The following is a 22,643-nucleotide window of genomic DNA, read 5'->3' as shown; positions in this document are numbered from 1 at the left end:
ACAAATAAGGCGCTGACTTCATAAAGGCGTATCGGAGTAAATACCAGTTTTATAGAATGGCAAACGCTCAGTCTTAATGCTTCTTACCACCCGAATCATCCTTGGTTTTCTTGCCATCTGTGCCATAACAAGGCAACCGTTCGTATTCCCACAATATCATCATATGTTTGGTTTGGTTTAGTATTGTTTAACGTCTGCGATATATTCCGTGTTTGTCTCCTTGTGATAGTGCCGAACTGATGCCTACCTTTTAGTGCTAACTCATTGAAACATACTAGCGAAGACACCCGGCAAGTCACCCCACCAGGTCACATAATACTGACAACGGGCGAACCAGTCGTCCCACTCCTTAATTGCTTAGCGTTAAGCAGGGGTAGAAACTACCCTTATACAGACTCTGGTATGTCTCGGCCAGCAATGAAGCCGCTAAAGCGCTGATAAGTATTTTTCTTAAATAGTAACGGTGACATTGACCTGACAACCCTGTGCTTGAACATATCCGATATATTATGATTGTTTGTAATTTTGTGAAGATTGATCAAAATCCCTCAAGGAATGAAGCCGCTAGAGCACTGACAACGATTTTCTTATAATAGTAACAGTGACTTTGACCCAACAATCCTGAAACTCATACCTAATCGAGATATTATGGTCCTTTGTAATTGTGTGAAGTTTGATCAAAATCCCGCAAGGAATGAAGCTGCTAGGGCGCTGACAAACATTGGTTTTACGTACGTACGAACATACATACGTAGTTACGTACACAGACGGACGGAGAGGAACACTAGTGCCCCCCATCTCCCATTTCAGCGGTAGGGACTAATAAATGAGTACACATGCTGTTACCCTCGGCATTTTAATATAATAGGCTACTTATGTGCGGAATTGGTGATTTGCTTCTGTGCCCTCTTTTTGACACTCAATTGATCTTCACAATAGAATGATATATTTTGCAATTCGTTTGCTGCTGATGTATTTCTAAATACTTTAGATATTTTTAACTATTTAGTTTCGATTTGATGTTTTCATTTTCGTGAATGACTCTTTTAACAGTGTTATTTGGCCCTGAATGACTCGCATTGTCGATGGACAACATGTGATGTTAAACAAAACAAAAATAAAACAAAACTTTCTACTTCTGACTACATTTGAGTTTCCTAGCGCCTTGCTTGGCATCACCTCACTTGGCGTTAATGTTGAACGTTTGCCCAGGTGATGAAAGACAATTAGCACCGTCCGCAGGCCGGGACATATCAAAGTCCTTAAAATGGTAGTTGTTATTATCAATTAACGTTAAGCATTTAGAGTAATGGCAATAACTGGTTCACCCGTTGTCAGTATAATGTGACCGAGCTGGCTGGTGTGCTGGGTGCCTTTGGCATGGTATTTCAGCGAGATAGCACTATAAAGTCGGCATCAGATCCGCGCTATCACTACGAAACAAATACACCAACATACCGGCACACATACACACATGCACGCTTTTTTGGTTACTTCCATGTGCCGCTAACAGAAGACAAGCAAAACCCCACCCTTCCAAATTTTGCAGAGGAAGAGGGAGGGCGCATCGGTAGCCTCTTACGATCATCATGCATTGGGACACGACATGTCTATTTTTTCCCCGATCATACACGGGTTTAATAACCATTCTATATATGAGGATCATTATTACCTGTAGAAGCACAGAGGTCTCTTCCACTTGGGTTCGGCTGGACTGGCATGTTTTCATCTAATTAATAGACAACAACACATTTTGTTGTGAATATAACATCAGTAAATGCAAAACATACCTTATGATTCTATTTATGAAAATAACACTTGGGTGATAATATTACCTTATATCACATAAACACTCAAGAAGTCGTATTTATGGGACTACAATTCGAATATTTATCGATGCTTATTATATAGAGGATATTCACTAGTTTCCCGTTGGGAATAATGCACGAGTGTGAAGCAGGGGTGAAAACAAATATTGGTAAATTCCTCCATACGATTGCAATGAAGATATGGTATTCAGCAGGAAAACTATAAAAAGTGTATTCATTACTTTTAAAAGGTACAACAACGAACCAAATGAACAGTTGACAACTTATATTAAAACGTAATATTTGGCGCCTCATTCCAATAATGTCGCTCTTGACAACAAGGGTAGGCGCAATGTCTGATGGGTTACTAAACACAATTCGTATTCTAAAATATTTGCTTACTTTGATAAGTTTTGCTTTAGAAATAGGTACAATGTTGCAGGTAAAACAATATATTAGTGTATGTAGGATATGTGTACCAATACAAACACTGTAACAATCGTCGCTTCAGCTGTATCATAATATTATATCATTTTTTTTTTAAGTTTAGGAGACTGGATATCTCACGGGCAAAACATTAAAATAAAAATGCACCATATTTGGCAGGTAAGTTATCTGAAATGAGAAGAGTGATCAGCAATTGATAAAAGAATTGGTAAATAGCCGATACATAAATTACGTCAATCTAAGAACTAGCGTCAAATGATATATATGCCATTGATAACATGTTATCATCCTCGCTGTAATGTTTTGGTGTATGAGGGTGTGTCATATCAAGTATACATGTAAGCGACGCCGATGTAAGCGTGAATATTTAAAAATTGCCTTTATGGTTTGTATTCAATAAATAACTGTCATCTTTAAGATCGCTTTTAATTCTTTTTTATAAAAGACAATCAGAAAAAATGCTAAAATTTAGTTATGCATACCATGTAAGTCACTTTTTTATGTCATGGCTACTGAGGTGTATTCGTCATTCCTTACTTGGGCGAACGTGCAACAGAAAGGGAAAAAGTGAGGTATTGCTAAGCAAGGCACTATGACGTTGGTAGAAAAGTAAGAAGTCCCAAATGTTGCAATAGGGGATGTAGATCAGTTTTAGTTACATTCATGTCCTGTTAGCAAAATACACAGAAGAAAAACCCCGATGCTGTTGGGAGTCTGACATTATTCGCCTTTTACACCAAACAGTGAGTTACAGCAGGCATATTCCAAAACATGTAGGGGCCCAAGGCAATGCAATACAAATTATATGTATATATACCTACGACTCCTTCAGCACAAATAAGGCACTGACTTCACAAAGTCGTATCAGCAGACATTACCAGTTATATCAGATGTCTTAATGCGTCGGGGTTTTGCCAGAGTTATTGGATCAGAGTCCAGCTCCGTAACTGCCGTGAAAGTAGAATCCGGTGAATGGGGAACCTTTCCAGCCTCACTTTCCAAACGAATCATCTTTGGTGTTGTTCCGAGCATCCCAGCTGTTCAAATTAATGCACAGTATAAATCAATAGCTCACCTGGAAAGTGTAAACCATTTAAAACACTACTTGTCCAAAACGACTGAATAGAATGTTTGACCATGTTTGGGAAATTGAAGGGCATAACAGGATGAGAGCTCCACCCTATAACAAAATATACAATTGCTAGGCGTGAAAAGATAAAGACACTATTACTATCAGGACGAACATTTACTAGAATATGTAAGGAACACAAGCTGCCTAGCACAACAGTAACTTTACCATGCTATCCGTAACATGATATACTGTAAGGCAAAATGTTTTGAGTATTTAATTAAGCTGAATAAAATATCAAAATGGAGAAATGGTTAATTATATTTTGTAAATGCAGTTATGCATACCTGGTTGGTTACTGTGACAGGGTGTTTTGCGTTTTGTGCCGCTAATTCCCCCTGTATGAGTTCATAAGAAGGCATGTTTTAGTCATTATAATGCCAATCAAATTACTAGAAGTAAACACAACAATGGTAGTACATATGTACGTTGACACAATACAGATCATGCTAAAGTATGTACAGATGACGGTTTTCTCGACTTCTAGCGGGCGTGATATCTATGCAGACAAGTATGCATTCTGAAAATAATATATAAGTTATGATTGCTTTTATACTGTTTTCGTGATCATGTATAGTCGTTATGCGGTAGCATGGTAGCATGATAACATGGCAAGTACATACATGCATTTAAAACATCCTTTGAACAATGTGTCCGTTCATAAACGTGTTTTCAAGATTTACATTTTATTTTTGTGAATGTTCACTTACTTGGTTTTAATGTGATGTCTTTCACTCGCTCGTTTGCATTAGTTGCTACTGCTAATTCATTTGAAATGTCAGATACTAATTCCGGTCGTTTTGGGTCTGTTTTGTTTTTAATGACAAATGATGTCTGGCATCCCTGGTCATTACTCATACCAAACTCTTTAACTAAACAGTAAAGTGATATTATGTTGTAATGGATCCGTCACAAATTTAATATTTTTCAACAACAATATTTCTGAATGATACTGTCAATCCACAAATTAATATTTGTTCAATATTGGTATAACCGTAATTTATCGTCAGATTGTTCTCTCCATGATTATCCCAAATTTGTTCCAAAGTGTTGCAATTAAAGTAACAAGGTAACAAGGTTTTATTATATCGTCAGTGTCTCTTAAACAGAAGACAAAAAAGTAAATCCCGATTCTGCAGGGGGAGTGGGGCTGGGACGAAGTGCTTTTCGAACCTACACAGAGAACAACAAATGTATTTTGCTTGGCCTTGCTTATGTTTTAATATCATCACGGTTCTTTACGCAATACAATACGTTAGTGGATCTACATCACCAAGGCATCATGCATGTAAAACAACCCCCTGTGGTACTTCTTGAAAAAAATATTTGTTTAAAATTTCACATTTGTTTTCTTGGTTTGCCCCTTTGGGAACCTTAATACCCTTGGCCCCTCCATTTGAACACAACTAAAACTACATGCCATGCTGATCACTTGTGCCTAGTTACATTAAATTTGACCAAGCAGTTTTTGAGAAAGTAAAATGTACGACAGACGACGCACGACGATGAACGAAGACGAATTACAATACATGTAGGTCACCATGACCCATGGTCAAATGACCTAAAAGAACCAACTCAATTATTATACATGTTATGATTAAAGTACATGGTACATAAATTATATACCTTATACAAGATTTTATTATTTCTCGCAAATAAAAAACCATTGCATTTTCTATCAACCCGATAAAACGTATACCTTTCATATTGTGACAAATATAAAGAGTGATAACTGTCACAGTATGAAAATATCATGTTTTGTATTTACCAATAAAAACAGTTCTTCCTATTCAATACATTCAATGCCTCAGACATTGTGTTCAGATGATCAATCTTCGTTACATACTAAACATGTTTTTACTCTACAACACAGTTGACAATATGTTAAGACAAATTCGACAGATAATATATTAAGCAAAAGGTAAAATCGTTCGCTACTACCACACAATTTTGATGCAGTAAATATTTCGTCGCTGTAGGGGGTATAAAAGGAAGAAATGGAAAATAAAATGTTTCCCCCCTGTTGAGTACCTCTCATATACCCAGTGTACACAAAGATATTAGTATTCTGCTGTCTGTAACAAATATATGATATTCTACATTAACCATTAAACATATCCTGATTATCACAATACATAGTGTATTACAACAATCTCATGTATGATCATCGTAATTACCACTGGTTTGGTTTGGTTTTAGTTTGTTTTTGTTTAACGTCCTATTAACAGCTTAGGTCATTTAAGGACGTGCTTCCATGTGTGTAGTGTATGCGTGCTTGCATGTATGTTGGTGTGCTTGTCTCCATCTGATAGCGCAGATCTGATGCCGACTTTATAGTGCTATCTCACTAAAATGCCATGCCGAAGGCACCCCGCACAGCATTCCGCCCGGTCATATTATACTAACAACGAGTGAACTAGTTGTACATGTAGCCATACCCGTTAATGCTGAAGCAGGGTATAACAACTACCATTTTTAAGGACTTTTGTATGTCCCGGCCTGGGGACAGAACCCATTGGCACTGCTGCAAAACAGGACATAGTTACTGTACAGTGTTGGTGGTTCAGGATATGTTGATAGTACGACAAAAAGCGCGATATCATAAGCAGCTTTGATATAAGTCATTGTGTTTCATACAGAGATTGAACGGCGTTTTTTTTTTAACTTTCATGGCAGTATGAACGCAAATCGGTTGCATTCATTTTGCATGAAGCCTGCGTTCATACCGACATGAAAATTTAAAAAACCGTTCAATCCACGCATTTACATTTTTACTATAGAGCAATTGTTTAATTTTAGTGATTTGTTCTGAAATGATTTGTTTATATAAAACTGCGTTTGAATAAGCGTCGTCATTTAAACGACATTGATGGAACAGCCTATTTCATAAAATTTGCTCCATTAAATTAACCGTAGTCATTTGAGCGTTTGATGCAGGGGTATTTTCCATGTTATCCGAAATAAAGCGACAAGACTCTCAGTAAACAAGGTTAATCTATGACGTCTTTAGTAAACCACATGTTACGTCATGAGAGTTTTTGCTTTCATACTTAAATGAAATGCATTTCTGCTGGTAATGTTCTTATAGTCGGTTGCGGCGCAAATATAAATATGTAAATATATCACAATCTAAATTCCAACTGAATGATTGATTACATACAGGTATATGTTCGTTACATGCTTGTCTCGACACCTAAGAATAATGTATTATGCAATAATCTGTTTCAATTATTTCCTAAAAACCATTCGGTTTGCTTGTTTGTTTGGAGTTTAACGTCCTCGTAACAGCCAGGGTGATATGATGACGGGTGTCTAGGGAGACACTGCCGAGCAAAGAAAGTAGATAAAATAAAGACAAGATAGATAGGAAAACCATTTATCTACCGATCATGCATTGGGACACAGCATGTCTATACCTTCCACAAACCTGAACGGGTTTAAAAACCATGCTAGATATAATCAGGGGCATACCTGTAAGATCACTGATGACTCCTCCACTTAGTTTTGGCTGGAATAGCATGTTTTCATCTAGATTAACAGACAACAGCACATTTTATTGTGACTATTACATCAGTAAATGCAAAACATACTTGATGATTCTTTTTATGAATATAGGACACGTGTGGTAATATTACGTACTATCACATAAACGTGAACAATGACGCACTTAAGGAGCAATACAAGTTGAATATATATATATGGTATTCAACGGGAAACTTTCACATTTTTCTATCTATTTATTTTGAAAGTTACAACAACAAGAAGTGTACCACACAAAACAGTTGACAGTAAAAATAGTGTAACGTTTGGCGCCTTATTCCAATAATGTCGCCCTTGACAACAAGGTTACGTGCAATGTAACTTAACACAATGTTTTATTTTTACAGTTTTGCCAAAATTTGCTTTCATAAACATGTAGGAAATATGTCCAAATGCAATCACTGTTGCTACCATCGCTTCATCTGTATCAGAACAATATCGAAATTTTTCAAAGAGTAAAAGATATCAGATTTATTAAGCTGATAAAATTCGATATCTCACTGGCAAAAATGTAAAATATATCTATATATCGCCGTCGTCATTACCTACGACGTCACTGAAACTTTTTGATGCAGTTTCTGAATCAAATTTACGAGGTACGTTCTCTTAAAAAAGGAGAGGGATCAGCAATTGAAAAAAACATGAATGAATGAACAAAAAAAATACGTCAAATTGTATATTTAGAAATTGCTTTTATGGTTTGTATTCAAAGAATAACTGCCATCTGCAAGCTAGCTTTTAATTCTTTTTTATAAACGACAAACATTTAATATTCCCTTCAAGTTGTTCTCCTCAATTGATCTTTCAGCACGAAAATCAGCTCAAGATAATTAAATTTTTGGTTAATATCCATAGGAGATATACTACAAATGAAGTTAGTATTTGTAACTTCATTTGTAGTAAGGCACTGCCGGGTTTCTGAAATGTACCATTTTTTGTCTTCGATAAAAAGATCTACACAAGCTGGATTAGGCTACACAAAAATGAATTTCGTCTTTACCTACTGCCTTTTATTAAATGAAGCACGTAAAACAGCGTCTTCTATATCTTTCTTTGTAAAAGGGAAATTGATTTTGTTACTATCTACATTAAACGGAAAACTCAAAGAATTAATAATTTCTGGTTAATATGCTTCGGCAGAATCAGAAATATTTTACAACTCTCAACAGATCGTGTACCATTTGGCTTAAACTTCGCTGTAGTTAGAAATCATAGTACCAACAGCATCAATATTTTATGTATGGATATTAAACTAAATTGTTCAATTTTCCTCTTAAAATCTCATTTGGAGTTAGAATTATAACAGTTTATACAGATGACATACAATGGTTTACTATTGAGGATAATGCACGAGTGTGAAGCAGGAGTGACAATATTGGTAAATTCCTCGATACGAGTGATATATGTATACATGGTATTCAGCGAGAAAACAATAAAATTTTCGCTTCAGCTGTATCAGAATATTATATCAGATTTATTAAGTTAGGGAGACTGGATATCTCACTGGGAAAACATTAAAATAATAAAAATATATATCTGTCTGTTTTTATTACCTGCGGCATCACCGGGACTCTTGGACGCAGTTTCTTCAACACATTCGGCAGTTGAGTTCTCTAAAATAAGAAGAGGGATCAGCAATTGATAAAATAACTGATGAATGGCCAATACCTTAATAACGTCAATCTAAGAACTAATGTCAAATAATATATCTGCCATTGTGAACATGTTATGATTCTCGCTGTAATGTTTACGTGTATGAGGGTGTGTCATATCAAGTATACACGTAAGCGACGCCGATGTAAGCGTGAATATTTAGAAATGGCCTTTATGGTTTATATTCGATGAATAACTGTCATCTTTAAGATCACTTTTTTAAAGCTTTTTTATAATGACAATCAGAAAATATGCTAAAATTAGGTTATGTATACCATGTAAGTCACTGTTGTATGTCATGGTTACTGAGGTGTGTTTGGTATTCCTTACTTGGGCGAACGTGCAACAAGTGGTAAAAAGTGAGGTTTTGCTAAACAAGGCATTAGAAGAAGAAAGAGATTTATAAAGTTGATATAAAAGTTGAAAGTCCCAAATGTTGAAATGGGGGATGTAGATCAACTTTTGTTACATCTATGTCCTCTTAGTAAAATACAAAGACGAACAACCCCGATTCTGTTGGGAGCCCGAAATCAGTCGCCTTTCACAACATGCAATGAGTTACAGCAGGCATATTCTTTGCATAATCTTGCAGGGGCCCAATGCAATGCAATTGAAATCATATGTATAGAGACCTACGCCTCCTTCAACACAAATAGGGCGCTTACTTCACAAGGCGTACTTGCATAATTACCAGTTATATCAGATGGCGAATGCTCCGTCTGGATGCGCCGTTGTTTTCCTAGAGCTATTGGCATTTCAAGCGTTACAGCTGTAAAAATAAATACACAGTATATCTGATTAGCTCAGCTGGAGCGTTCATACCATGTCGCGGTATACTTCCGTCAACTTTCATTTAAAACACTACCTGTCCAGAACGACTGAATATAAGTTTGACCATTTTTGGGAAATTGTAGGGCATAACAGGTTGAGAGCTCCACCTTATAACCAGATAACGACACTCTCTTTGGGGGTCTCGTTCCACCCATTTGGACGTATGCCCTGGAACATAGCTTCGAAACAGTTAATATCCTAACCCTATAATCCAATATACCATTGTTAGGCATATAGAGATGACTACATTCATAATTTTTGGGTTTGCCCTTTGGTATAATATCACCTCTTGATATTTACTCTTTGGGTCATAGCTTGGAAACAGCTGTTAGTCCAACACTATAACCATATGTTCAGTTACAATGATGAAAGGACAAGATACCCATGCAACTTGGACTGCACACGGGTATAGCTGTGCCCTTATTCCCTTGGTCATTACATGGATCCCTTCTTCATTTCAATAAATACTACTGACAGGCTTGTAGATATAATTATGTTCTGGTTTTAAGGATTACATCAGGAGTACAACCGCATCCTGGTTATAAGCAAATCTGGTGAAATGAAGACGGACAGAGAAAGTAGGGAACTAAGAAGAATGTAAAGATCCAAAGTGTTGCAATTTGGGCAGCAGAGCTTTTTTGATTTCTTCAGTGTCCCCTTAACAGAAGACAAAAAAAGGAAAACCCCGATTCTGCAGGGGGGGGGGACGTCCTTCTAGAAACTACACGGAGATAGACAAATTAATGTTCCATGGCCTTGATTATGCTATATTATTATCATGGTTTTTACGCAATACAATACGTCTGTTTGATAACGTAGTAAACACGTTTACCTTGTGTTCCGATGTATTGGGAATGCATCTCTGCAGTCGGGTCACTGCCAAAAAATAAAAAAGGTAAATCTGACGCAAGTTTAATATGTGAATAAAAAGTCAATAAGTATTTTAAGGACGTGTCTCCAAGTGTGTAACTGTTGTGTATGCGTGCGTGTGAGTATGTGTGCTGGAGACAGGGTATGTTTGTGTTTTGTGTGTATTTGCATCCTTGTGAAAGCGCGGATCTGTTGCCGACTTTATAGTGCAATCTCACCGAAATACCATGCAAAGACCCTCGGCATAGCATTCAACCAAGGCACATTATACCGACAACGTGTGAACCAGTTGTTGCCATTACCTTTAGTGCTGAATGTTTAGCAGGGAAATAACGATTTTCATATTTGCCGACTTTGATATGTCCCGGCCTTGGGATAGGACCCATTACCTTCCTCATCTGGAGAACGTCCACTATTAAAGTCATAGGTGAGGTATTGCCAAACAATACATATCACACATAAAAGTACGCCTTAAATGACATTAGCTGTTGATAGGAAGACAATAAAATTAAAACCAAACGTAACTCTAAAACTCCAAGATGGCCGGCTGTCTGCCATTTCTGTTTTTCTGATCAGTCTTTAAATTCAATATGCATAACAGGAACAATAATTGTTTAAGAACGGACGGACGAACTACGGACGGAAAGTGATTTGAATAGCCCACTTCTGATGATGATTATGTTGGTGGGCTTAACATCAAAATCGTTCAGCTAAAACTACCTGAGCTCTTTACACACCATGTTGGCATGTGTGCATCAAAACCCCATTTTTTAAAATTTAGCACAAATTGTTTACATGATACCAAAATATAACAATATAAAACAAGAAGCTCAGGGGCTCACCTGGAACTCGATTTTTTAAAACCTGCTCAGGATGTACCATACCAGTTTATCAAAGGAGTACAAGAAATACAAGTTGCGAGAAGGACTACATGTAAACCTGTTTGGGTAGGTGAGATATTAATATCCCGAGTGCATTCTTCATGTCTAGCAATGTCATATAAATGGTTATTACCTGCGGGTTCACTTGACCAAAATCTGTTAAAAATTTTCAATTTGTATCAGAGAAAAGTTTAAAAAAATATTTCCTTAATTTACAATATTGGACCCCACCCCTCTGCCCAAAGGGGGGGGCCACACCCTCCGTTTATACGAAATCGAGGTCCGTTTGTCCAAAGATGCTCTAGAACAGAATTGGTCAAAATCTCTCCTTTCACACAGGAGAATGCTTTTAAAATTACCTCTATTTCCCCTATTTGGCCTCAACCCTCAGGGCCACAGCCTAAGTTTACACAAAATTGAGTTATCTTACCGTAAGAATGATCTAGACCAAATTTGGTTTCAATCCCTTCTTTTGTACAGAAGGAAAAAAAATATCTTCATTTTCCCTATTGGAGGCGCAGTCCCTCTACCCTCAAGGGGGGCACCTTCTATTTATACAAAATTCGGGCCCTTTTGTCCAAAGATGCTCTAGAAATAATTTGGTCAAAATCCCTTTTTTGGTTTAGAAGATGTTTGAAGATTTACCTTGTTTTCCCCCTACTCTCTGCCCCTGGGGGTACATACCCTACTCAAGACCATATTTAGTTTAAATCCCTTCATTTCCCCTGTTGGGTCCCGCCCCTCTGCCCCCTGGGAGGCAGAGGCATTCCCTCAGTTTGTTTGAAATTGAACGCTTGCTCCAGACCCATACAAAATTGAGGGCCCTTTGTCCAAAGATGCTCTAGAGCATTTTTGGTCAAAATCCCGCTATTGGTTGAGAAAAAGAAGATTTTTGAAGATTTAACTCCCCTCCCTATTTGGCCCAGCCCCTCTGCCCCTTTGGAGGCAATACCCTCCGTTTATACAAAATTGAGAACCATTTGGCCAATGATACTTCAGGTCAAATTTGGTCAAAAGCACTCAATCGTTCGGGACTAGTAGCGCTAAAGGAAAAAGTTGACGGACGACTGACGCTGCGCCATAGCATAAGCTCACTTGGCACTTTGGGCCAGGTGAGCTTAAACCGCTATTCGGTGTTAAGAAATGACATCTGAGCTTTCATCAGAAGTCGAGTTCATTTGCCACTTTTAAAGTGTAAGACATGCATAATTGTACATTCGATATCGTTTTCTCATTGTCGAAGATACTAACGTGTTCTTTAAAGGTGGTGATCCTCTGGCGCTTGACGATGATTTGGAGCTTGATGGCTGTCCATAGTCATCACCCGAATCTACAGTGAAATATTCAAATGTGGTATACAGTTTGTTATACATTTGTCGCGATATTAGATTCAGCGTATACAAAAACAATTATTTTAACTTAAACACTTGTAAGCGATGTATATTCGCTGTAGTGTATCAACCGCCTTTCATTTGGTTTGGTATTATTGGGTTAAGCGTGCCATTTACAGCTACATGTAAGAACATATTAAGGACATAATTTAATGTTCGTAATGTACGCGGTCTGCTTTACTTTTGCAAATTAGCTATAAATTGTCCGATTTTGTAATGCTACCTCACTGAACTACCCTGCCGAACGCACCTAGCTCAGTATTCCTCCCGGTCACATTACAATGACAATGGTCGAACCAGTTTTACTATTACTGTAAATGCTGAGCGCGAAGCAAGGAATAACTACTACCATTTTTAAGTACACCTTTTGTCTCGTCCTAAAGTCAGAACCCATTGCCTTCCCCACTTGGGTGAATGTTCATCACCAAATATCAAAAGTGGGGCATTGCCAACCGAAACCAATAGGAAATAAATGGCAGTTATAGGTAGAGGGAAAGAAAAAGATCTCAAATATGACTATGAGGTTATAATAGCAATTCTCTGGTATAATAATTATATTTGTAGTATCTATGTAGTTGTTACGCAAAAAGCAATGTATCAAATAAGTAAATGTAATCAGGTGAATTTGTTCATCAAATAGCAGCTCTAATAACAGTTTAGATAATGAAATTAGGCTCGAATAGACGAATACATTCATTATATAAGGATCGGCTCTTGACCTCACACGACCCCTTGAAATTTACTCTCCGGGCCATATCAAGGCATCCGTTGGTATTCCCACAACTTAACATATTTTCAGTTGCTAGGCATGAACAAACAAGAAACTCCAGGCGTATTAGCAGAATTACCAGTTATATCAGATGGCGAACGCACAGTCTCAATGTGTCGTTTTTTGACTAGTGTTATTGGTTCAAAGTTCTGCTCCGGGAGTGTTGTGAAAGTAAAATCCGTCGAATGGGGCATCTCTCCGGATGTTGCCTCACTTTCCAAACAAATCATCTTTGGTTTTGTTCCATGCATCACAGCTGTAAAAATAAAAAAAACAGTATTTTATGCATTATGCTCACCTTGAGAGTGTATGCCTTGGCGCGGCATACCTCCGTAAACTACTTATTCAATTCGCTACTTGTCCGGAACGACTAATTAGATGGGGGCAATAAGAAGGTAACAGCTTGTATTCTGTTCAGTTGCTTGTCCGGAAGAGACATAATACTCATGCTACTTGGACTGGCCACGGGTGTAGCTGAACCCTAGGGACTTATTCCCTTGGTCATTACACGGAAATAGGTGAGATCCCTTCTATATTTCAATAAATACAACTGAAAGGCATGCAGAGATGATAATTTCAATTCTACAAGGATTGGCTCAGGAGTACAGCCCCAGCCTGGCTTCTTGGTGCTTGGTTAATAAGAACGAAATACTTTCAATGTCCACACAATGACTTTGAAAGTGATTGCTAGGAATGAAAAGATGAAAACATTACTTGTACTAGGATTGGCTAAATCGTCTGTCTTCGTCCCATGGGTTTTGTGTCCTTGGTCATAGCATGAGAACGGTTGAGATCCCCATCCAACACCCGTATATACAACTGAACAAATAAATGTCTGGTACGGAATAAAAGAAACGTACGCCACTTGCGTATGCGCCTACACGATTTCCTCGCCCAAAGAATTGGACGTATACAATTTTTCATAGTTATAAATGGTACTAATTACAAAAACATATTGGAAGACTACTCGTTATGTTATATTCAAGTATTTATTATAATGCTGAAACATAACAGCCAAATAATAAAAAAGGTTTTGCATTGCACATACCTAATTTGTATTTTAAAAACTTGGTACTAGGATGTCAGGGACACAATCTGCCTAGCAAAACAGTAAGTTTACCATGCTGTCCGTAGCACGATATATTGTAAGTCAAAAAATGTTTGTGTATTCAATTAAGATGAATAAAATATCAAAATGGAGAAATGGTTAATTATATTTTGTAAATGCAGTTATGCATACCTGGTTTGTTACTGTGACAGGTTGTCATGGGGGTCCTTTTGCGTTTTGTGCCGTTAATTCGCCCTATATAAGTACATACAAAGGCATGTTTTAGTCATTATAATGCCAGTAATCTTCCGAGAAGTAAACACAGCAATGGTACTTTAATATGACCACATTTTAAATATTTCGCACAGAATAAGGCACAAAGAATCTCCATTTCCTATAACTAGCATTAATCGGATAGCCCCGGTTTGTCGAATAATTCGATTGGTCCAAAAAGTGTTCTTTTAATTTGTTTGAAAATATTGTATGGTCAGTCCAAGTAATAAATCTCATCGGAAATCGCATATGATGCAAAATGCGTGCAATGTGTCTTTGTCACAGTGAGAAAACGAGCACGTAGGCATATCATGTTTCTGTATTTTTATCGTTTTCATATTCTCCCCTTTTTCATAAGGTATGATATAAATGTTGAACAAGTTCTGATTGTAACGGCCGCCTTTGAAATGTCCTCGACTCCGTCCCCGGTCGTATATGATACACAAAGAAGTCCCTATGCTGTTGTTTATTTCAAAACGGCGTAACACATCTTCACAACTAATACTTCATTATACTAATATTTGAGCAAAGTCGGCCAATATCTAAATTTCCACCAATCAGCAGCCATTATAAGGCAGCTACTCTGTCCAATTGGAAAATGAATTTTGTTGACCGGTAGATTTAACAGTTACAAAGTACACCAGTATACAGCAACCATATTGACAGATCTAGAAATGGATGTCAGGTAGCATTTGCAGTCTTTAATTGCACCTACAATGTGCAATACAAATTGGAGCAAAATTGAACAACATGTTAAACATTTGACCAATTACCTTATAAGGCCATCTAAGTTGACAACTGGGAAAGCGAGGCATTGCATATTTTCCAAAACGTCACCATGTAAAAAAGAGTACCCATTGCAATATTTGGGATCTTTGTATTGCTCTCTACCTCTAATTACCTTTTATTTCCTGGCGTTCCCTGCAGGTAAGGCGTAAGAATTGTACCTGCTGCCCCCATTGCTTGATCGAAGGAGGCGACTTAATTTGGGATCTTATCTTTTATGCCTAGCTGTAGCGTTCGCCCCTGTGAAGAAGGCTTTGGGTTCTGTCCCCTGGCCAAGACATACCAGAGTCTGTAAAAATGGTAGTTTTTACTCCTGCTTAACGCTCAGCAATTTAAGAGTGGGACAACTGGTTCGCCCGTTGTCAGTATAATGTGACCGGGTTGGTGTCTTCGGTAGTATGTTTCAGTGAGGTATCATTATAACGACGGCATCAGTTCCGCGCTATCACAAGGAGACAAACACGAACATATGGTAGCCTCCCAAAACACACAAGCATACACTACACCCATGCATCTTGCACACATATGAGGCCGTCCTTAAATGACCATAGCTGTTTATAGGACGTTAAATAATAATAAACCAAACCAATCCATACCTATCTCCTAGCGCCTTGCTTGGCACTGCCTTACTTTTGACTTAAGTGTTGAATGTTCGCCTAGGTGATGAAAGGCAATGGGTTTTGTCCCAAAGGCCGGGACATAACAAAGTCATTAAAAATGGTAGTTGTTATTCTTTGCTTAACATTCAGCATTAAGGGTAATGGCAACGACTGGTTCAGCTGTTGTCAGTATAATGTGACTGGGCGGAACGCTCTGCTAGGTGTTTCAGCATGGTATTTCAGTGATATAGCACTATAAAGACGACATCAGATCCGCGCTATCACAAAGAGGCAATTACACCAACATACCTCGTCTCCGGCACAAACACACGTATACACAACACATGTAGGCACGTTAATAGGACGTTAACAATATTAAACTAAAACTAAGCCAGATGGTCTTTATTGCTCACCTGGATATTACAGCAATAAAAGTATTTTTGCAAATATTTCAACATATTGAGTCTCCTTGGCTTGAGAATGTTCAGACAATATGATTAAGGAAAGTTAATCGGTAATGAAGGAGGAGTTTGAAGATTTTTCTCTGGTTACCTTTACGGAGGCCCTTCATGCTGCACTCTGGGGAGACAGACCCTACGTTTATACTGGCTTAATATCAATACCCTTCCAGGTTATTCAGAAGAATTTTGAAACTTTTTACTTCTCTTTCCCAAAATGCTTTTGTCCAATTTTCATCACCCTGACATTTTCCGTTATTATAAAGAAGTTGTTTAAAAGATATTTAATATTAAAAATGTATATCGCTCCATGCCAGGTAATTACTGGCCAACTAGCATTGCCCTTGGCTCATGGTTATTCAGAAGGAGTTGTGTAAAACATTTTGTTAACATCTGCCCTGTGACCTTGATAGTAAGTCAAGGTCATTTATTTGAGGAAACTTCATAGAACTACATCCTAGGTACACACTTATTGGGAAAATATATCACTGTCCTTCTGGTTATTCAGAAGTTGTTTAAAACATATTTTATATATCTGATAAATATGGCCTTGGAAGACAAGTTGTAGAACCCAACAGGTACCTTCTTGCTAAATGTCATGACACTAAGTCCATTTACTTTATTTAACAAATAAAAATATTTCTCAATGTGCCATGTGTTTAATGTTTTATATTCATAGGACTGGTATACCTATATTTTAGATTATTTTACTTTTATAAAAAAACACTGTACATGTATGTTTAATAGGAATGGAACAAATATTTGAATAACCGGTCTATACTTACCATTTTGAATTGAAACGAATGAAATGTTGCTCGAGCCAGTTCCCCTTTTATTTGTTGCCCAACATAAATACTGTCCTTGATCGTCAATATTGGCATTGCGGATGATTAATGTGGGTGAAAGATCAGAGCCTCCAAAGTACTTTTTGTTGTCGATCTCTATAGCACTCTGCTGATCACTTTTTAGTTTAAACCATCGAATCGACGTAGCTTCTTCCTTAGCGATGATGTAGGTTTGTAAGATGGCCGACTCGCCAACGGGAACAGTGAACATGCCATGACTTACATTCACATACGGAAGACCTGAATAACAAACAAATAATCTAAACATGACTAAAGAGCGAGTGATACAAAAATATTCAAAAACAAAATGTGTCCAATATTTACATTCGGGATAAAGAGGTAACTCGTAACAATTCAAATAAAGTATACACAGTATCTTCGTAATATCCATGCTTACTTACCATTGTGACATGCATTTGTAGGGGTTATCTTAAAACTATCTTTGTCTATGTCCAAAATCGTGCGGGATTCGTCCGATAGTCGAAGGTGTCCACCATCCAGTATATAATGCCTAAATTTTTCAGCCAGATGTACAGAGGACGGTTCTGATACAGTTCTAGGGGCCGTGATGAATACTCGTACAAGTATACATTCTGAAAAGCAACACATACTGATAAAAGAATATGAAATATCGTTGTTAAGTATATTTCGTTGTCAAAATTAACGTCTGTGTTTTAAATACGCACACAGAATAAAGTACATCAATTACACACCATACCCCCCCCCCCCCCCCCCCCCCCCCCCTATTGTATTGTTTGAACTCGTGTATGACATTTTATAGATTCACTTACTATTATGTTAATATAACAAGAGATCCGAGAGGAATCTTGGCGCCCACCATTATACCATCTTTATTAGTTTATGCCAGTTTGAACTTTTCTCTTCTTTTCTCTTATATGTTTGATCAAGTCATGTAAACAGTAAATGCACTGTTTCATTTATTTACTAGTACAGTTCTTCAAATGTTAGAGAAATAGATCCAATCATTACAATATCAGAAAGTTGTCATTAGTACTTCCTGTGGCCATCTTGTTTTAATGATCACTCTCCAAAGTAAACATGCACAACTGCAGACCAAGGGAAACCTTCATATTAAATTTGAGAAAGATCCCTCCAGAACTTCCTGGGAAATAGCGATAACAAACATTCACTGTCAAAACCAAGAAGGTCATCTGTCGGCCATTTCGTTCATCTGATCAGTCCCAAAAGTAAACATGCACAACTACAGATTAAGGGAAACCTACATATTAAGTTTGAGAAATATCCCTCCTGTACTTTCTGAGAAATCATTGAAAATAGTCGCCCCTTTTAACAACACGTAGTTGGATTGAGAAAGTCTGTTCTTATCCGAAACCTGCACGGACAATAACTATCGTCTTGTTACATTATTAGCTCACCTGTCCGATGGGCAAGTGAACTTATACCATGGTGCGGCGTCCGTCGCCAACTTTTTACTTGAAACAACTTCTTTTCAGTAACCAAAAGGCATAGATGATATTTGGCCAGTTGCATGCTGGAATCTAGGGCTACCAAGTTTGTTCAAATGAATGACCTTCATCCATTGTTAAGGTCACAGGGGTCAAATATGTTAAAATCTTTGACATATTTGAACATGTTTAAATCTTTGTGGTCCCGGCAGGTAGGGCGTAAGAATTGTACCTGCTGCCCCCAATTGCATGATCGTAAGAGGCGACTAAATTTGGGACCTTATCTCTTCTCTCCTTTCTAAACAACTTTCTTCTTCCTAATGTCTCCCCTGACAATGCCTCACTTTTGGCCATTTGTTGAGCGTTCGCCCCTGTGAGGAAGGCTTTGGGTTCTGTCCCCTGGCCGAGACATACCAAAGTCTTTAAAAATGGTAGTTTCTACTCCTGCTTAACGCTCAGCAAATTAGGAGTGGGACGACTGGTTCGCCCGTTGTCAGTATAATGTGACCGGGTGGGGCGTCCTGCTGGGTGTCTTCGGCAGTATGTTTCAGTGAGGTAGCACTATAAAGTCGGCATCAGTTCCGCGCTATCACAAGGAGACAAACACGAACATATCGCAGCCTCCCAAAATACACACACATACACTACACGCATGCATCTTGCACACAGGGGAGGCCGTCCTTAAATGACCTTAGCTGTTAATAGGACGTTAAACAAAATCAAACAAACAAACAAACAAAAATCTTTGAACGCCTTCTTCTGAATAAACAAAAGGCCTAAGGTGATGATATTTGGCTAGTAACATGCTGGGATAAAGGGCTAATATGTTTTTTCAAACAAATGACCTTTACCCATTTTCTAGGTCACAGGGTGATAATATTTGAACAGAAGCGTGCTGGGATGGAGGGCTACCAAATTTGTTCAAACACATGACCTTCACCCATTTTCGAAGTCACAGTGCTCAAATATGTTTAAAACATTTAAACAACTTCTTCTCAATAACCAAACGGCATTTGATGATGATATTTGGCCAATAGCATGCTAAGATAAAGGGCTACCAAGTTTGTTCAAACAAATGACCTTTGCCCATTTTCAAGGTCACAGGGGTCAAGTATGTTTAAAACATTTAAACAACTTCTTCTTAATAACCAAACAGCATTGGATGATAATATTTGGCCAGGAGCGTGCTGGGATGAAGGGCTACCATGATTATTCAAACAAATGACCTTCATCCATTTTCAAGGTCACAGGGCTCAATTATGTTGAAAACCTTGAAACAACTTTTTCTCAATAACCAAACGGCCTTTGATGATGATATTTGGCCAGGAGCATGCTGGAATAAAGGGCTACCAACTTTGTTCAAACGAGTGACCTTCATCTATTTTCCCGGTCACAGGTGTCAAATATGTAAAATCCTTTAAACAACTTCTTCTCAATAACCAAAAGGCCTTGGATGATGATTTTAGCCAGTAACATGCTGGGATGGGAAGGGCTACCAAGTTTGTTCAAACAAATGACCTTCAACCATTTTTAAGGTCACATGGGTCAAATATGTTAAAAAACTTGTCATGAATACCCAAGAGGCATATGATATATATTTGACCAGTATAATGCTCAGATCAAGGGCTAAAAAGTTTAGTCAAACGAATGACCCTCACCAATTTTCATGGTCAAGGGTCAAACATATTAAAAACCTTTAAACAAGTTTTTCTCAATAACCCAAAGGCCTAGGATCATGATATTTTGTCAGTAGCGTGTTGGGATAAAGAGCTACCAAGTTTGTTCAAACAAATGGCCTTCGCTTATTTTCAAGGTCACAGGGTCAAACATTAAAAACCTTTAAACAACTTCTTCTGCATGCCCAAAAGGGCTGGGATAATGATATTTGGCCAATAGCATGCTAAGATAAAGGGCTACCAAGTTTGTTCAAACAAATGACCTTCGCCCATTTTCAAGGTCACAGGGGTCAAGTATGTTTAAAACATTTAAGCAACTTCTCAATAACCAAGAGGCCTAGGTTGATGGTGTTTGGCCAGTAGCATGCTGAGTTAAAGGGCAACCAATTTTGTTCTAACGAATGACCTTGACATAAATTCATGGTCGCTTGGATCAAATATGTTTAAAACCTTAAAACCACTTCTTCTGAGTTACCAAGATGCCCAGGTTTATGATATTTTGTCAGTTAGATGCTGGGATAAAGGGCTACCAAGTTTGTTCAAATGATGGCCTTCGCTCATATTCAAGGTCACAGGGATCAAATATGTTTAAATCTTTAAATGACTTGTTGTGTATAAATCAAAAAGAATCATATTCCTAAAAAAGCGCATTCCGTTCATAAGCAAGATATATCTTTATATGAATGTTCACTTACTTTTTTCAAATGTGACCTTTTTCACACGGCCGTATTCTTCAGTAATTGTCGAAAATCCTTTTGAAAAGTCGTCTACTGATGCTTCTCTACTAATATCTATTTCATTTCGAACGACCAACGATACCTGACATCCTTGATCAGCATGATTATCTGAAAACAAGCAAGAAAGTGCTTTTGTATAGGAACCCTCATCAATTTAGTGTTACCCAATTATAGAACATATTACAAAGATTTCTTAATGATGTCAATTGATTGGTTTGGTTTGGTTTCATTTTGTTTAACGTCCTATTAACAGCAAAGGTCATTTAATGACGTCCTTCCACGCGTGTAGCGTATGCGTGCTTGCGTGTGTGCTTGCCTTCTTGTTAGCGCGGATCTATTGCCGACTTTATATTGCTATCTCACTGAAATACTATGCCGAAGACAACCAGCACAGCATTCCGCCCGGTCACATTATACTGACAACGGTTAAACCAGTTGTTGCCATTCCCCTAAATGCTGAACGTTAAGCAGGGAATAACAACTACCATTTTTAAGGACTTTGGTATGTTCCAGCCTGGGGACAACCCATTGCCTTCCTCACCTCGGCGAACGCTCAACATAAATGCCAAAAGCGAGGTGTTGCCAAGCAAGGCGCTATGAAATAAAAGGTAGTTAGAAGTAGAAAGAAAGATAAAGATCCCAAAATTTTGGTCGCTTTTGTGTCCCAAAATAGAAGAACCCCCAATTTAGCAAGGGGTTCCCTCATTGTTCGCCTCATATGATACATGCAGTGGGTAACCACATGTGAATTCTTTTCGCGATACCCCACCTGTAGGGGTGTATGTCAAACGACAAAGATAATTGTTCAATATTAATATAACAAGAAATCACATTCTTTCCAGGAATATCCCATCAAAGTATTTTGTATGGTTTGTTGGTGTTAAATGTCCTCGCAAAAAATTGGATATACGAAGACGGACAGAAAGTATTGAAAATGGGGCAGTAGATATATTTTGGTTTTTTGAGTGTCCCCTAAAGAGAAGACACAAAAGTGAATTCCCGATTCTGCAAGAGGTTGGGCGGGCGATTTCATTTTTACATCTTTGCCCTTGTCTACACAGGGTTTGGTTTGGTTTGATTTAGTATTGTTTAACGTCCTATCAACAGCTTTTGTCACTTCAGGACGGCCTTCCCTGTGTGCAAAATGCAAGCGTGTAGTGAATGCGTGTGTGTTTTGGGAGGCTGCGATATGTTCGTGTTTGTCTCCTAGTGAAAGCGCAGAACTGATGCCGACTTTATAATTCTACCTCACTGAAATATACTGCCGAAGACACTCAGCAGGACACTTCACCCGGTCACATTATACTGACAACGGGCGAACCAGTCGTCCCACCCCTTAACTGCTGAGCGTTACGCAGGAGTAGAGACTACCATTTTTACAGACTCTGGTATGCCTCGGCCAGGGGATAGAACCCAAAGCTTTCCTCACAGGGGCAAACGCTCAACTAAAGGCCAAAAGTGAGGCATTGTCAAGG

At 38.0% G+C, this 22,643-nt stretch overlaps 1 protein-coding gene across 13 annotated transcripts in view; it reads right to left on the bottom strand.

The window, feature by feature from the left end:
* Positions 1 to 22,643, bottom strand: part of LOC110458824 — a 131,982-nt gene that overhangs the window by 9,934 nt on the left and 99,405 nt on the right. For 9 of the 13 annotated variants that reach the window (XM_021510763.1, XM_021510760.1, XM_021510759.1 and 6 more), the window contains 15 exons: positions 21,127 to 21,276; positions 17,730 to 17,921; positions 17,269 to 17,568; positions 14,560 to 14,622; positions 14,034 to 14,138; positions 13,399 to 13,575; positions 12,411 to 12,489; positions 10,241 to 10,284; positions 9,269 to 9,346; positions 8,478 to 8,537; positions 6,856 to 6,912; positions 4,095 to 4,250; positions 3,672 to 3,722; positions 3,134 to 3,292; positions 1,673 to 1,729 (listed from right to left, as the gene is read on the bottom strand). In XM_021510763.1, the coding sequence (XP_021366438.1) occupies positions 1,673 to 1,729; positions 3,134 to 3,292; positions 3,672 to 3,722; positions 4,095 to 4,250; positions 6,856 to 6,912; positions 8,478 to 8,537; positions 9,269 to 9,346; positions 10,241 to 10,284; positions 12,411 to 12,489; positions 13,399 to 13,575; positions 14,034 to 14,138; positions 14,560 to 14,622; positions 17,269 to 17,568; positions 17,730 to 17,921; positions 21,127 to 21,276 (1,728 nt within the window). The remainder of the gene's footprint in view (positions 1 to 1,672; positions 1,730 to 3,133; positions 3,293 to 3,671; positions 3,723 to 4,094; positions 4,251 to 6,855; positions 6,913 to 8,477; positions 8,538 to 9,268; positions 9,347 to 10,240; positions 10,285 to 12,410; positions 12,490 to 13,398; positions 13,576 to 14,033; positions 14,139 to 14,559; positions 14,623 to 17,268; positions 17,569 to 17,729; positions 17,922 to 21,126; positions 21,277 to 22,643) is intronic. The other 4 variants (XM_021510765.1, XM_021510767.1, XM_021510769.1 and 1 more) reach the window with 4 other exon arrangements.

Source organism: Mizuhopecten yessoensis, unplaced genomic scaffold (assembly GCF_002113885.1).
Source record: "Mizuhopecten yessoensis strain PY_sf001 unplaced genomic scaffold, ASM211388v2 scaffold9847, whole genome shotgun sequence".
Classification (NCBI taxonomy): domain Eukaryota; kingdom Metazoa; phylum Mollusca; class Bivalvia; order Pectinida; family Pectinidae; genus Mizuhopecten; species Mizuhopecten yessoensis.
The sequence above is the reverse complement of the archived record's forward strand: the minus strand, read 5'-3'. Positions and strand labels throughout refer to the sequence as shown.